The 17,986-nt window shown below is 41.8% G+C and overlaps 1 protein-coding gene across 1 annotated transcript in view; it reads left to right on the top strand.

The window, feature by feature from the left end:
- RIC8B (RIC8 guanine nucleotide exchange factor B) overlaps positions 1-17,986 on the top strand; it is a 69,384-nt gene that overhangs the window by 20,918 nt on the left and 30,480 nt on the right. The window contains exons 5-6 of the mRNA XM_073621210.1: positions 3,186-3,336; positions 4,977-5,072. Coding sequence (XP_073477311.1) covers positions 3,186-3,336; positions 4,977-5,072 — 247 coding nt within the window. The remainder of the gene's footprint in view (positions 1-3,185; positions 3,337-4,976; positions 5,073-17,986) is intronic.

Below are 17,986 nucleotides of genomic sequence, written 5' to 3' on the forward strand. Positions count from 1 at the left end.
TTTAATTCATAAGACAAAAGGGGCATCAGGAAGAGCTGGGATCCATCAGCTGCTTCTAGCCCAGCGAGCAGATAGTGTTCCCACAAGTGGGTGAACCTCATTAACCTAACATGCGCTGGGATCTTATTGATCTTGTGAGCTCCCATTTGTCTTTTATGGATTAAAAAGCATTTTACTGCTGCACTTAGATGGCACTGCTCTTTGTTGGTGCAATCACTGTAGGAAACCATCTGTGGGTCTCTCATAAAAGCCACATGTGAATATCTTGTATCTTTACATTTCTGTGGTTCTGGTCTCCTGTTTTCAGTCATGTCTACTAGCACATTCCCGCATCAGGCGCACATCAGTGCTGTCAATTGGCTTCCTGGTGTTGGCACATGCTTGGAGTGTACCACAAGGGGTGATAGGGTGACAGTGCAGGAGTAAAACTAGGTGGGCACAGAGGCACCCCACAACAGGGGGAACCTGCACAAGAGGCTTTATGGCAGGTCCACTAGATATTAATGGAAGCTGCAGTGATCGCTGGTAAATTACAGGAGGGCAGAATTTACTAGAACAGCACCTTGTATTTTCCTCCTGCAGCAGCTGAATGCTGGCAGGAGGAGAAATGGCTTTTCAGTTGCTGGAGGAAGACCAATTCAGTAAATGCTGCTCATGTCCAGGTTCCTCTTCCTTCTGCTTTCTGGGGGTCAGGGAAGGGACGTTGCCTGTCTGGAAATGACTGCTTGTTGTTTTTTTTAGAATCTATGGTCACAGCATACTTTAGGTGTATGGTTGTCTTTTGACAATCCAATTAGGCCCACTTAAGGAGATTTTGAAGTTATGCCTGTTTGCTGACCATCTCTCCAACTTTGCAGCTTCTCTAGTTTACTTTAATTTCCCATGGTACCTTGCTGCCTGCAAGCAGTCATTTTTATGTGCTAGCTCCGTCTCCTGAAACTCCTCCTCTCAGGGCCTCTGTCGTTAAGATGGGTCTGTGAAATGTGTCACAGAATTCAAACAAGAAAATGTATGGGAATTGTCAAATGGAAGTTTACAAACCTCAAGATTGTCCCAATTATCAGAGATGGGCTAGAAATAATTGACATTGGATGTGGAATTGAGAGATTATGCTTTAACATTGTGGCCATGAATATGGAGATTTGGATAAACCATAGAGGAAGCTCTGCATGTTACTGCTGTGGCTTGGCCTCCCTACTTGCAGGTATAAGCCACACCGCGTTTTCAGAGTCAAATTCCTACATTTTCATTGTGGTAAAGATAAACCATTATGTAGCAGATCAGTGCATGAAACAAAGTATGTATGTAATGAGCAGTGCCAGCCCAATGGTCATAATTATGAAGTGTGTTGTATTTCATGAAAACACATACATCCATGCTGATCTTTGACGAGCCTTTCTTAAAAGTTTGAAAAGGCATACAATGCCCTATTATGATGGGAGGTGAAAGCCAGGTGTATCTTTCAGAAAGGTGTTGGCTTTCAATGACGTAAATAAGTTCTGTAATACATAGCAGACTGTTAATGTTTTATGAGTTTATGCCCTGATAGACTTGTCACATGGCTACCCTAGAAATTGGCATTTCCCAGCCAGACGAAAACTTTGTTGCAGGGTTTTATAGAGTTTTTTTAAAATGTAGATTAACTGTTTTAAACAACTGGAGGGTTAAATGCCTGCACAAAGAAGGGTCTTAACATGATTTTAGTTTTGTGTGTTTATCAAAGTTTCTGAAGTGGAGGTTGATCTTGGTGGCTTGGCACTACAGCCCTTTCCCCCTGATCCTCATTCTTCAGTTATGATGTACAGCCCTGTGACAAAGTGAGGTCTTGAAGGGATGGACAGCTAGCATTACATTCACGACTTGTAATGTGATTTGACAAGTCGCAGCCTATTGCCAGCAATCGTAATGTTCAAATCTCTGCGACCTTCAGGTGCGACTTGCATGAAGCCACAGATGTTTTCCGCGTTGCACCCAAAGCTTCCTCTTTTGGGGTAGAGCTCCACTCTTAATGCATTCTCTGCATTAAGTAAATGCCTTAAGTAGATGCTGGGAAGCCATGCTGGTCTTTTTAGCATCAGCCGGTTGAGACACCGTCCCTGGAAAACCTGTGTGTGTGTGTGTGTGTACACAAATTTCTTGCCTCTGTTTGGCTTTTTCCTTTTTCATCAGGGCGTAACATGTTACTGTACTATAAACCCCCCCCCCAATAGCCTTGTGACAGTGAGCGGGAGATCTTCTTCTCACCCCAAAAAAAAAAAATTGGCCATGCGGGTCTCCACCCAGCCGGCCGCATCAGTCAGAGGTCTGTGAATGGGAAAACTACAAGTCCCGACAGCTGTTGGCTTGTAGTTGTCAATGAACTTCCATCCATGGTGCTGTTGAGTGCTTTGGTAGATCATTGAGTCTTCTTGTCTGTCAGTGTAAGCTGCCTGCCTTTGTACAGGCAGTTTCAGACTGGCTTTAAGGAGCCCTGCATGGTGCACGTGATCTTTAAAGTGGAGGGCCACCCTAAAAAAAAAATTGCATGAGAAATCCTAAAATTTAAAAAAAAAAAAAAAAATTTTTTTTTTTTTTTTTTTTTGATTGCATATTTGACACAGGATTCTCAGAGCGCTATTTGTTTTGAATATTTTCGGACTGTGAGAATGCTAGGTGCCTCTTGACAAGCCCAGTGCTAATGCATGGGGCCGAGAGTTACCTATAACCTCACGTGCTCTTTAACAAGTCCTTTTTGGGCCTTCATAGGGTACTCTTTGCTGTCCTGGTGGCCACACAAGTGATGGATCAAGCAAATGTGAGAGGGTGTATATACCGATGTGCTGGGGGAGCCAAGTATCTTTTTACTTGTATTGCATGGGCAAATTTACAGGCTCACTTTAAATAAAACAAATTTTGTGCAGTTGCATTTTTTACTTTAATACAGACCAAAATGGAACTGTTTTTAATTGTGTAGGTAGACATTCCTGTGGTAGGGCAATAGAAAACTTGCCCAACAGCAAGAAGAGTCATGGCGCATTACTCAACTTCCAGCTCCATTCTACTTAAGCCTTACTCTTGGAATACAATTTGACTGTCTATGGCAGCAGGTCACATGGCCAACACTGGTCCCTATCAAGGACACTGTCTTAGATAAATGTAATTTGATGCCAAGATTTTGTAACCATTTTATTTATTTTTGTTTACAGCAATACGATCAACTTGTTGAGCAATGTTCCAGTCTCCTGCCTGGATGTTCTCATCCCCTCATGTGGACAAGAAATGTCTGCAAACAATAATGAGCCAGACATGGAGGCAATCCAGCTCATTCTGAATTTTATGGAGAAGAGAATAGACAAGGTATTTGAGTTCTTACTCACCCACCCTATCCAAAACACAAACTTTTTTTCCTTTTTTTTTTTTTTTTTTTTTTTTTTTTAAATCTCCTTTAACTTTTACAGTCGCTTACTTATCTTTCCTCTGGCCTTAAAGGAGCAGGTCAAACAAAGACCAGTGTAATGGCTTTAAAGAGAAGTAACAAGGATTTTGTCCATTTTGGTATCTGATCTTAGAGGACATCTGTTTCCTCCCTTTTTACAGTACACTCGCTGCCACAATTTGCATCTGTCCTTTCCACAGCATGTAAAAAAGTGATGATACTACAACCTCAATCCAAGGTGTAACATGCATACATCTGTATTCAGGTGGTGAAAACAGAACTCCAATATGTTAATTACATGCTTTGTGATAGATGGGAGTTGGATATATCTATTTATTTTTTCTCAATCACACTAAGGTCATTACTGTGCTTCCTTGGACGCGCCACCCCCCCCACCCCCCCCCCCCGCACTTTCAGGCAGGGGGTTCAATATTTTTTTTTTTTTTTTTTTTTTTGGTGTCTTATTATAAATTTTTTTTTTTTTTTTTTTTTTTTTCTCTCCAACTGCTTGGATTCTCTGCATGATTTGCAGCTTCTCTGCTCATGCCTTTTGGCTTACTTTCAGCCCTTTAGGCTGGGTTTCACCTAATACCAATGTGGTCCTGTGCATCCCCATTCACAGCCCGAATTTTTGGCTGAATTCGGACCAAGAGATTCACTGGGCTCCTGTGCAAATTCGCAGCAGAGATATGTGAACCGGCTCCATAGAGAGCTAGTCAAAATCTCCTGCTATTGCAAATTGGTTGCGGAGATGCTATGGTGTGAACCCAGCCTTAAGGACTACGTAACCCATGGTACCTTGATATGTGGTATCTGCCTCTACTGACTGTGCCTTCTAAACTCCTCGGCACCTCTGCAGTTCAGACTGCAGGATCTGTGACATATGCAACCCTACAAGTAATGCATCTTCACAGGACTTTTTGAGGATCCATTTACTTCCAGGACATCTCTGGCACGTTTTCACTAAATTTAAAAACTTCAAGAATCTGCATAGGCTAGAAAATTTACAAAATGCACTTAAATTTTGACAAACCCTTCTACATGTTTATGTACCTGTAAAAGCCTTGCGTAGACATCCAAAAGGTCTAGCCCACATTACTCTTAGCCTTTCTCAACCAGGGTTCCTCTAGAGGTTCATTAACAGTTAGCTGTGATGGATTGACTTAAAGCCTAACCCCCCCCCGACCTGTTATCTGAAAGCGGGGAGATTTTCTCTAGCTTCAGAATGCACAGATCAGCCCTCCCAGGCTATAACCTGCAAAACTGATCAAGAGGAAATTCCAGCAGGTCATTTCTACAAAAGTTGATCATTTGATCGACTTCTGTATAACCACACTGCCCGTACATGGATCAAAATTTCAATCCTCTATGGGCAGCTTTAGCAGAGTTTCTGCAATTCTCCCCCCTAACTGATAAACTGGCTTGGCTGGAGCTGGGAATACTTCATGTCATTGCTTCAATTGAATGGTTTCAACTGACTGGTATTAACAGGAAATAAAAATTCAGTCTGAATTGGTAATATTGGTTCTTTTTTTTTCTTCCTGTCTCTATCTCATCTTAGGGCTGCAGCTACAGAGAAGGTCTCACACCCGTTCTTAGCTTACTAACAGAATGTTGCAGGGTCCACAGAAGTATCCGGAAATACATCAAAGCAAAGGTAAGAGCTCTAGCTTCTGCCTGCCATGTAGGTGCTTGTATGACTAAAATCTGTTCTCTCCTGTATCCCCCGTTCAGTAAGTTTTCTCTGGGTGACCTTGTGTACATTTTCCCAGAAATTTGATTATTTCGGCCAAGTCCAGAAGATGTGCAACATCGTTCCCTTTTCCTTTTTGACATCTCCAGCAGAGATCTGATTTTTCAGGGAAGATTGTGTGTAGTCTACTGAGATACCACCTATGGAGTATTTTAAAATTGGTCTCATGAATTTTGGTGCATATGGACAATTTAAGGGAGAATCGGATAATGTGTTCTTTCTGTTTTTGAGATGAATGTGCGCTTTAGTTCTGGTTCCATTTTACTATGCCCAATAGTTCTGGTTGTTCCTGGGGTGAATTTAATGGTGAGTATGCTTTGGAAAGGACCTGTGGGAGGTGTTCAGTGCCTGAGCAGTATTCCTCATAGGTAGTTGGCTGTAGTGTGAAATTTCGGGGATTTGGGATGGTGTGTAGGAAGTGATGGATTTTGGCTGCACTCTAGAAGGGTAGTTGAAATGAGCCTGAGTCACTTGTCAGCTCTAACATAGATGGCCATCTTCCTGCAACAGCAAATTTTAGCGGCATTTTCGAAGTTTAGGGCTCTTAAGTTTTTGTATTCTGTCATCAGGAGTCCTTGTGGAAAGCTGGGATGGCCTATGATTGGCATCAGTGGTGATTCTTTTGTCGTAAGGGATGCTGAGTTTACTGCTCTAGTGCTTTGTAAAAGCGTGTTCCCTATAAGAGGGTGGCATTTTAATTGTTGGGGAAGGGAATCGTAGCACCATAGTGCACTCTTCAAAGGGATATCTGTTTTGCACTTGTTCTAAACTCTGGGTTCAGATAGATGTCGATTATCCTGCCCAAGTGTATTGCTTGGTAGTATGTTCGTACGTTGGGTAACGCCAGTCCACCTAAATGTTTTGGTAAATATAATTGAGAGCGAGGGAGGCAGGGTTTCTTCTGAGTCAATACAAAACTCGTAAATGGTGTCTGTACTTGCTGGAAATACGGGGGTGGAATATTGATGGGTAGGGCTTGTAGAAGGTATAACTACTTTGGCAGGATGCTCATTTTTAGTAGGTTGCATCTGCCGAACCAGCAGTGTAAGCCTGTATTCCATTTATCTAATAGTTTTCGTGTCTTGGCCAGCAGAGATGGGAAGTTATGTTCAAAAATACGGGACAATTCTGGTGGGCAGAAGGTGGTGTTTGTGTGTTTGCCTTTCCACATAGTCGAACAGATTCACTTTTGATATCAACATTTTAAGTATTTACATATTCAGAACAACCATTAAAAGTACTTAGTTTTAACTTTGAGAACTAATAAATTCACAGTACATGCAGCTGCAGAGGTCTGTGGTCTTTAATGTATACTGATTAGAAACCTACTTTAACGTACATGCTATGTTCACAGGTGCACTAGGTTAGACCTTTGTAACTAATCACCAAATGGTCCCTGTATGCCTAGCATGCACAAAGCTGCTACCTACTCTGACAGGGAAGGGCATCAGCTAAAGGCACAGCAAATTAGAGTGGCTCTATGCCATGTGATCGTCAATCAGTATAAAACTTATAGTAGGCCATTTATTGGTGAGCCGGCCCCCCCCCCCCCCCCTTCCAACAGGAAGAGAACAAAAGGTTAAAGAACATGTTCATAAAGCTCAATGGCTGCAGCTGATGAAGAGGTTGTAGGGGAGTTTAAAGAGCCAGTGATGGGCAAGTAGGGCTAGTGGTTAACCTGCCACTGACCATGATTGAAATCTTTGGGGGGGGGGGGGGGGGGTTGTGTGTGGACTTGGATTGCTGCTGATCACCAGCATTGAGGGTTTTAGAATACCCCTGACCATTGATTGTGGGATTGCTTGGTAGTTACTATTTCAAGACTAGCATGAGAAACCCCTTTCCCCTCCAGGCTGTTTTCAAATAGTCCATATAGTGCTTTAACACTAAAGTCCATAGTGTCAGATGAAAAAGTACATTGGAGTAATATCCAAAGAAATGTGATTGTTTAGATGAATATCCACCTGGTGCACCTCCACTGATGATGATCAGGATGCGAGCATACCAGATCTCTAGACTCCATAGTCTAGACAAGTGTTTAAAGTGGAGTTTCACCCGAAAATGGAACTTCCACTTTTCGGATTCCCTATTCCCTACCCCCCCAGTGTCACATTTGGCACCTTTCAGGGGGCAGCAGATACCTGTGTAATCCAGGTATTTGCTCCCACTTCCGGGCATAAATCCCCACAGTATCCATGGCTATCTATACAGCGTCCGGCCCTCCTCCGTCCCCCCGCTGTCTTCTGGGAGACACACAGGTCCCAGAAGACAGCAGGGACCAGTGAGATTGCGCAGTATGACTCATGCATGCTCAGTAGGGAACCAGGCTGTGAAGCCACAAGACTTTCTGATACCCTTACTGAAGACGCCGGCACCTCCACCCAGGAGCCAAGGGACAGATTGGGTGAGGACATCGCAGGCGCATTGGACAGGTAAGTGTCCTAATATTAAAAATCAGCAGTATTTGTAGCTGTTAAATTTTAACCACTTCAGCCCCGGCAGAATTTAACCCCTTCCTGACCAGAGCACCTTTTGCAATTTTGGCACTGCGACGCTTTAACTGACAATTGCGCGGTCGTGCGACATGGATCTCAAAAAAATAGCTTTTTTTTTTTTTTTCTCCTCAATTTAGGCCGATATTGCGAAAATTTTTTCCAAAAATATGTAGAAAAATACATAAGTGTTGCTTAGTTTGTGCAAAAGTTAGTGTTTATAAAATGGGGGGGGGGGGGGGGAATAGTTTTATGGCATTTTTATTAAATTTGTTTTTGTTTGCGACATGGTGGACACATCAGACATTTTTGACACATTTTTGGGACCATTGTCATTTATACAGTAGTCATTGCTATACAATTGCACTGATTCCTGTGTAAATGGCAGTGAAGGGGTTAACCACTAGGTGGCAGTGTAGGGGTTAAGTGTGTCCTGGGGAGGGGCTGTGTGTGGCACGTCACTGATATCTGCTCCCGATCACAGGGAGCAGAGATCAGTGACACTGTCACTAGGCAGAACGGGGAGATGCTTGTTTACATTAGCATCTCTCCGCTCTTCCTCTCCATGAGAATCCCCGCGGGCATTGAGTCCGCGCGATCCGACTCGCGGAGCTTGCCGCCTCTTTAAAGGGCAATGAACGTTAGTTTGCCTGTTCATGCCATTCTGCCGCAGTATGTCTGCGTGAGGTAGTTGGCAAGTGGTTACTTTTTTTTTTTTTTTTTTTTTTTTTTTTTTCGGCGGAACTTCGCTTTAAAAAAATCCAGCACTCAATCCCTCAGTGGTTAGACCAGAAACAAGGGTAACATGGCTGGCCACTACAAGATCTTTATAGATGGCCAAGCCTTGTTTAGAAAACAAGATGGCCGCATCAAAATCAGAGTAGGAAACCAAGCCTTGGTTTGGCAACCAGTAGATGGCCAAACCTCGAACGGGACAGCAAATGTCAGCTTTATAACTGGGTCCTACATAGAAAAGCGGTCATTGCTATAAAATGGCAAAAAAGGGATTTAAAAAAAAAAAATTTTGTATAAAAGGCGAAAGTTTATTATTCAATACGTGTGTGTGTGGATAGATGGATGTGGCTGAAAAGGGTGTGGCCATAGGGGCTAAATTTTCCCCCAGTTTGACCAATCTTTTCATGGCCAAATGGGAGGAGGATGTCCTATGCGTGCACACCACTGGCATTGGCTCTATGGGGGAGGTATATGGACGACATCCTCCTCCCTTTTTTGGAGGGGGAGTCTCGAGTCCCTAAAATCAATACATGAAGTTCTTGAATGAACGGGGTATTCTCTTCTCCTTCTATGAGGCGCATGTATAGAGCAGATTAATTTCCTGGATCTTGTAATCGGGGTAGAGAATAGGCTTATTACAGCACATTTTTCAAACATACCTATGGCTAACGGTCATCATAGGTCCTGGCTCGAATCCGTGCCTTGGAGCCAATTTGTCAGACTCTGGCGTAACTGCACAACAGTTAAGGCACATGTGTATCAGTCACTATCTAAGGGACAGATTTATAGAAAATGGCTACAATGCGGCCACTTTGGAAAATGAAATGGATCAGGGTTGTAGTCTCAATAGAGATTCTCTGTTATTAAATAAGACTAAGTCCAATGCAAATCAAGATTTCAAATGGTCTTTTATTACCGCGTTTCCCTGAAAATAAGACCGGTCTTGTATGTATTTTGTCTACAAAAAACACACCAGGGCTTATTTTCAGGGGATGTCTTATTTACGGTATGTACAATCTACATTTATTCAAATAGTCATCTTCTGAAAAAAAAATTATATATCCTGAACCTTTAAAGCAGGGATATTTAAACTATGGCCCTCCAGCTGTTGCGGAACTACACATCCCATGAGGCATTGTGAAACTCCGACGTTCAGACATAATGGGAATTGTAGTTCCTGAACAACTGGAGGGTCCTAGTTGAAGACCCATGCTTTTAAGCATGATGCACAGTGCTTGTGCTGTGTCATTTACCGCTCTGTTTTTCCAAAAAAAAACCCTTGAATAAAACAATAGTTTTTAAAGTTCCTGTGTCCCCTGTCTTCTTGCCCCCTGTCAGCATTATGACATTCTGTAATCCTAAAACCTTGATTAAAGTCCTTGTACAATTTATGTAATCCATTCTGTTAAAAGAATATATAATGTGCAGTGTCTCCTTGTATAACTTTATTGTGAAAATACCTTAACAGCGCCGCTGGGCTCCTCCCGTAACCCATCGGATCTCTTCTTCCCCACTCTGAATACTTGCAGAGGAAGGGGCCGAGATCTCCACTGACATCGGTCCCGCTCTGAGCACTGCAGAGGGAAGGGCCGCTGAAGTCAGCCAGAGGGAGAGAAGATCTCTGGCGGGTCACGTGATTGCTAAGCGGCGCTGTAATAAGGTGCAGTATTTTCCACAATAGATTAACACAAGGTGAAACGCCACACATTTCTATAACCTTTTTACAAAACGGATTATATGTTTTTACAAGGACTTTAACTAGGGCTTATATTGCAGCCATCCTAGAAAATCACGGTAGGGCTTATTTTTGAGGAAACGGTACCACTTTGGGCAGCATTATCCACTAAAATGATTTTCAAGAAACGCTGGTCCGTTTTGAATATCGATAGAGTATTGGGCCCTATACTCCGTTTTTCAGAGGGTTACCTCCCTTGAATAGTTTAGCCCCTCATCCCAACAATTTTTTTTATTTATTTTTTTTTCTTCAGAACCTGGTGAGTTATTACCCTTGTAAGAGGTGTGCAGTCTGTAAGATTAACACTTGCCGACTGCTGCATGCCGATATACATCGGCACACTGGCAGTGGTGTGTGTTTTTTTTTTTTTTTTTTTTTTTTTTTTTTATTTTTTTTTTTTTTATAGCACTGATCGCTGTATAAATGACAATGGTCCCATGTGTCCGCCATAATGTCGCAGTCACGATAAAAATTGCAGATCGCTGCCATTACTAATTAAAAACAAAAAAAAAAAAATGCCATAAAACTATCCCCTATTTTGTAGACGCTATAGCTTTTTTGTGCGCTTATTGCTATTTTGAAGAAAAAAGTCTAGAATATATATCGGCCTACACTGCGGAAGAAAATTTTTTGGGGATATTTATAACAAAGTATAAAAAATATTGCTTTTGCCAAAATTGTCAGGTTTTTGATTTGTTTATAGTGCAAAAAACAGAGGTGATCAAATACCACCGAAAGAAAGCTCTATTTGTGGGGAAAAGACGTCAGTTTTGTTTTGGTGTAACATCGCTTGGCTGCGCAATTGTCAGTTAAAGTGACGCAGAGCCAAATCGCAAAAAAAGTGCTCTGGTCAGGAAGGGGGTAAAATCTTCCGGGGCTAAAGCGGTTAATAAAGATGGCAAACAAGTGTTACCCTTTCTCTTCCACTCTAACTGGCAGGACTTATCCTATCAAACACTTCATCACATGTACCACAAAGAATGGTGGGAAGCAGTATGTGGGTAGGACAGCAAGAACGTTCTCAATACGAACAAATTAAGCATATTAACATAAAAAAAAAAAATTGGATAAGAAAGAACATACAGTGCCGAAACACTTCTCTCGTTGCCATAATGGAGACACTCGGGAACCTCCTTTTGTGGCAATGGATAAATGCTTACCACCATGGAGGGGAGGAGCCCAATTAGAGGTAAAATGGATCTATGAATTTGTCCCTCATGGTCACGCACTAACTATTTGTAAAGATAAAAAGTTATAAATTGTCACTGCCAGCCCCTCTAATAGGTAGGCATAGCAAACTGTAAAAATATTTTATATAAAGGCTTGTAAATACAGATAGCAATCTTCACACCGGTCACATGACTCTCAGGCCAGTTTCCAGGGCTACTGCAGGAGGGGCTAAGTGGCCATGTGATCTCCCCAGCTGATGTCAGAAGAAAGCTCTTCATGCTGTGTGGTGTGTGGGGGGGGGGGGGGGGTTTTTTTTTTTTTTATATTATATGCAATAACTGCTTTTCTAGGTAGCACCCAGTCGACATTTGCTGTCTTGAGATTGAGGTTTGGCTATCTACCAGTCGCCAAACCGAGGCTCTGTTTTCTACGCGGATTTTGACATGGCCATCTTGTTTTTAAAACGTATACAGTAGACTTTTTAGTCATCAAATCCTTCAAAGGGTAATCGGTGTCGTCATTTGGAGTTACCAGCAGGGTCGACAGGAGTTGTAGATGAGGGAGAAGACTACAAGGAAATGATAGGACTGGTAGGGGTAGCTTACAAGAAGAATTCTGTTAAGGTGCTCTGCTTTGTAGTAATTTTTTTTTTTTCTTTTCATCAAATTTCATAACATTACATAAGTTTCTTAATCTGCCGTTTCACTTTAGAGAACATTTAGGTCCATACTCTCTAATTGTAATAGCTGCATTCACTTTTAAAAACACACCAGCTAACCCCCTACTGTGAACTTCTTATTTTGTACTTCTTCCATTGTTTCCTCCTTTCCTCCAGTGCTGCTGTGCTTCCAACTCTATTACATCTTCATTACTTAACTCTAGGTGGTATGCAAATAGTAGGCCTTGAATGTTGCTGTTGCACCCTGATCCATGGGTTGTAGGATAGCAGTAGTTTTTAGGTAGATACACTACCTTTTACATCTGGATGTAGGTCATCAAGATGCTGGGGATGGCCTGAGGCATTCTTAAGCCGGAGGGTAATGTTAAAGGGAACACCCTTTTTGCTGACCAGAACGCTTGACCGAGGATATGAAACAATTGATGAACCAGTCATCAAAGATTGTCATCCATGCTTTATTTACACGATAATAAACATGTAATGTGTGCTTACTAACCTGCTTCAATGCATGTGGGTTCTGTGAATGATAGATGAGAGGCTTTACCTTTTGAACCCAGCAACATGTCCTCCCAACAACGTGATCCTGTCTTTAAGGCTGGGTTCACACCATTGTGAATTGGATGCAGAATCCCCGCATCCAATTAGCAACAGCAGGAGATTTTTGACCGACTCACTATGGAGCCAGTTCATATCTCCGCAGTGGGCGTGGTGCGTTTTGCACAAAATGCTTTGCGTCTTTTGGTCTGTTTCAGGTCCGACTTCAGCCCAAAATTTGGGCTGAAATCGGACCTGAAACTGAACCAGCACACACCGGACCCCTGCTACGAGCTGCATGCGCATATATGAACCGGGCATTGTTTTATCATCTGTTTATGTAGGACTTTTTTTTTTTTTTTTTTTTTTATTTTATCAAGTTCAGCCACAAATTTTTCAGCTGCTTCCACATCTGCACTTGCAGCCTCCCCACTGATGCTCCAATTATGGAAGTTCAATCTCCCACGAAACCTTTGAAACCATCCATGGCTTGCTGTAAATGTTTCAGTTGATTCTTCTCCTTTTTGTGCACTTTGAAATTCTCAATACTGCGTGCTTTGGTTTGAATCAAGACTCATTGGCATAATTTTTTTTCTATTTGGTCATCAATCCATACTGCCAGCAATTTCTCCATTTCATGAACGAGGCCTTTCCACTGCCTAGTTATTATGGCTTGATATCCTGCCGATGCTTTTACTGCCTCTTTCCCGCTATCCTTATCCTTTAGGATTGTTGAAATGGTAGAATGTGCAAGTTCCAATTAACTTGCTACTTCTTTAACTTTCTTGCCAGCCTCATAACCCCTAATGATTGGCATATCAAGATCAATGCTGTGTGTTTTTTTTTTTTTTTTTTTTTTTAGCACTTTCTGCAGGTGCAAGCACGCTTTTTTTTTTCTGACATGATGTGGGCAATACCTGTACCGTACAAGCACACATTAAATTACTGTACATAAAGACATGACAGTATAGTATAAAGAACACTGGAAGGGGCATTTAGGAGAACTGAGTACAGTAAATACCTGTAAAACAGCGGGAACGAGCCTGATGCAGAGTGATGACGTCCTATGTGGTTCGGGAGAGCTGGTCGTAAGTCCAAGCGGTCGCCAAACAGGTAAGTCATTAAAAGAGGAGTATCTGTAATGGCGTGGAGATGGACATAGACTCCATGTCCCCAGTGATGTCCCATATGACGAAACATGTAGGACGTAGTCTATTTCTAAACTAACCATGCCGATTGAGCTTGTATAAAAGTAATTTTTTATCTGGGAAACTAACATTTTAACCACTGACTATTCACTGGATTGCTGTAAGTGTTTAGTAACCTTTTCTCAATGTTTTTACGGTTTTACACTAAGTGGACCACACTTTTCTTAATTTATTGGTTATGTCTGAGGAACACCAGGGGTTTGTTTGGCCAGCCATGTTACCTTCATTTCCAGTCTAACTAAGGGATTCGCCTTGAGTGCTAGATTATTATTTAGCCTCCCTTTCGGTATGATTATGTCAGATTTTTTTTGATGCTCAAAGCGATACAATGTTTTGCATGGAAATTTGGCGTTTTATATTGTAGGCCTGTAATTCTTAGGAATAATGCACTTAAATCTGTCAAAATGAGTCTAGTAGACTTCCCGGGTGAGTTTGAAACACAATCCTAAATTATAATTAATAACTAATATAATGCAGAATTGTTGCTGTTTCAGTGTTTAATGATGGATTTCCCCACAAATCACTATCGCTCAATTCTGCAAGTGATTCAAATTTATTATCGCTGTTTTCTAGCTGGTCTAAAACTGCTTTTGATGCAAAAGGGACACTTTTTGGTTGATATGGACAATCTCCAGTTTCCAGGCAGAACACTGTGAGATATATAGATATACTCTCTCTATCAGGCACAGGACAAAAGGGATGTGAAATAATTTGATACAGTACACTGTAATCTTACAGATTACATAACTGTATGTATTGTGTGAACTTTTTGAATTTGGTGCCATGCTTCATCCCTGTGCGTCATGACACTCGCAGGGTCCAGAGCCCGGCACTGATGAATTGAACGGAGGACACAGCAGGGAGACATCGCAGGATCCAGGTGACAAGGTAAGTAACTTTGCCTGGATCTTGCGATGCGATCCTGCATATGGCTCGGGGGTTACCGCTTTTTGGTACTGAAAATTCACCCCGAGCCAGACTCTACTGCCAGGCAGGTTAAACGCTTGTCTAGACTCCTCTATCGTGGAGTCTAGAGATCTGGTAAGCTCACATTCTGTTAACATGGTGGAGCTGCACCAGGTGGATATTCATCTAAACAGTCACATTTCTTTGGATATTCAATGGATTTTCTTTTCATCTGTCACTATGCACTTTAGTGTTCAAGCACTATATGGACTTTTTTTTTTATATATATATATATATATATATATATATATATATATATATATATATATATATATATATATATATATATATATATATATATATATATATATATATATATATATATATATATATATATATATTTATATTTAACTTTGAACCTCATTTATTTAGCGCTGCAAATTTTATGAACCTTTTTCCAATCTTCTAATTGTCCAAGTTTTAGCCTGTGTGAATTGTTCTCAGCTGACAGGAGTGACACCTGGTGTGGTCTTCAGCTGCTGTAGCCCATCTGCCTCAAGGTTCCATGTATTGTGCGTTCAGAGATGGTATTCTGCATACCTTGGTTGTAACGAGTGGTTATTTGAGTCTGCCTATTCTCTTCTGGTATCAACAAGGCATTTTTGTCCACACAACTGCTGCTCAGTGGATATTTTTTTTCAGACCATTCTCTGTAAAACCTAGAGATGGTCGTGTGGAAATCCCCAGTATATCAGCAGTTTTTTAAATACTCAGCCTGGCACCAACAACCAGGCCACATTCAAAGTCCCTTAAATACCCATTCTGATGCTAGGTTTTAACTTTAGCAAGTAGTCTTCCCCATGTCTTGATGATCTGGTCAATTTCATGAAGGTATACAACCACTTTAAGTTCTCACAGATGGGCTTACTAGCAATAATTGCACCCCAAAACATTCTACCCCTGAGTATGAGGATATCATATGTATAAAAGCTTGAAGTTTAGGCAGCAAAAAAGTCAAAGTGCATACATTGGGCATCTTTCTGACTACCTCTTGCATGCTTGGAGGCCCTGGAGTCAAAATAGAAATGATTAGCTGCACACCAACATACATCCAACAGGTTTATTGAAAGACTGCCACCAGGATTATGACAGTAGACCAAAGGGTGATGATGTTTCACACCTTGTGCTTCTTCAAACCCAAAGGAAGACTGACCTTCCAAGCCTCACACAGGTGTAAGGTAGTGTGATCAGCTCTCCCCATGTCTTGATAAGCAAAACTAAAAGCATTCTCAACAATACGAGTGCATATGCATGACCAAATACTGACACCATAGAAAAAGTAAATGCAAAGATAAATAAAAATATTTATATGGAGAACACCAAAACCCATGCGTTTTTATAAAAGTGATAACAAAGGATCGCAGAGAGACACATGTGATATGGTGTCCGCCAACTGTCAGAACAATATAAAAGGAAATGGGGACTGGTGGAAACTGCCCCGATTAGATATCAGTGGCAGACCTAAAAGTAAGTTTAAGCCTAAATCTAATATAACCATATTCTAAATTACCTAAACCAACTTGGTCACAAACCCCTATCATACAAATGTATATGTAGGCGAATAGCCAAAAGACTCCAGGGGGCCTATATGAACAGGAGATTTAAGTCGGACAATTATAATAGGATGAATGCTACCTATTATAAAAAAATGGCTTCCATCCCACTCAAAAGTTAAACCGGAGGGAATGCGAGTCTGGAGTAAAAATATCCAAAATACCTCCCTGTAGCATAAAATATGAAATCTCTCCACCTCTTAGGAGTGCGGATCTTCTCAATGACCTGAACCTTCATAGCAGAGATATCACAAGCATGCAATTCCCTAAAATGTCTCCCTACATTGGTACTTATGTTTTTCTGAACACTATACACACGTTCATAAAAATGGTCCCTCAACTGTTTTGTGTGGTCCTTACCCCATATATATTATGTGGCATCACATGTAATCAGGTAAACCACATTTGGTGTTAAAGAAGAGATGTTAAATAGTTTGAGTCGCTGTGGCCTGAAAGGTGTTGCATTCTATGCATGAAGGTAAAAAACCTGTGTGCAGCAGTCCCCCAAAATACCTACCTGAGCCCCATTGCGATTCAGCTATGTGGCTGCGAGTCTCGGCTCCCCATTGCGATTCAGCTATGTGGCTGCGAGTCTCGGCTCCCTAGAGACTCTCTCTCTCTCTCTCTCTCTCTCTCTCATTTGCTAAGACTGTGGTGGAAGCCATTGTTGCCTGCTTTTTTCAATCGCAGCTAATGAGGGGAGAGGAGATGGGGCCGAGCAACAGCTTGGTGTCCAAAAGGATGTGCAGAGCAGCAGCAACTTCAAGTGAATGGGCACTCCAGGAAAATGACTTTAGTGGCAAGTATATTCTATTTTCTTGATCACCTGGTAGAAGACACAGGCTTCGAAAACTGTCCAACAGGTGTGGGAAACCTGGGAAAACAAAGCCAACAGGCCCATATAACAAACAGGATAAGTCTGGCTTGACAGACTTGGAGCAGCTTTTAGCACCTTACACCCAGAACTAGCATCAGAGGAGGCTTGAAAATTCACCTGATAGAACTTAATGTTTGAACAGATGCCCAGGTGGCAGCTTTGCAAATGTGAAACGGAAGCCTGGTGCTGAAAAGCCCATGAAGTGTTAACGGATCTGATAGAGCATCCTTTAGTCTAAAGACTTCCTCCTATCCCTGTTTAAAGGCCTTAATGATGACTGTCCGATCAACCTTGCAATAGTGGAGTGGGAGGCAGGAAGACCATTAAGGGAACATTCTGGAAGCCCAAAGACTGCATCCAGTTTTCTTAAAGGAGGCAGTAGCTAATGGGGAAATGGACAAATCCATTTTCTGGATGTGATGCACAAGGTAATCCTTTACCTAAGATGCTTTGAGGCTGGAGGGACAAAAGGACAATACCCAGATTAATGTGGAAAGTGGAGAAAAGTCCTTAGGCCTCAACAACCTTGTCCTTGTACAACACAAAGATAGAATCCTTAAGGATAAGAACACTAACCCAAAGCCTCTCCAGATGGCAGCGAGATCCAACCTTGAGTAAGGGTAGACAAGGGGATATCCCTGATGGGTTGGAAGGGCAACTTCTAAGAGCCAAGAGAACCAGATTGAGATCCCATTTGGGTACAAGGGGAGAAATGTGAGCTACTGGAGGCCAATATTTAGGCCCTGGTCCCTCAGGATCATGGCTTCAACAGCTATACCACTAAGCAGTGATCGTATAGCAGGATGGAACACTGGCCCTTAGATACTCGCACCCCTGGCAGATGCTCCATTGGCCCTTCTGAATCCTGA

This window comes from Aquarana catesbeiana, linkage group LG03 (assembly GCF_042186555.1).
Source record: "Aquarana catesbeiana isolate 2022-GZ linkage group LG03, ASM4218655v1, whole genome shotgun sequence".
Classification (NCBI taxonomy): domain Eukaryota; kingdom Metazoa; phylum Chordata; class Amphibia; order Anura; family Ranidae; genus Aquarana; species Aquarana catesbeiana.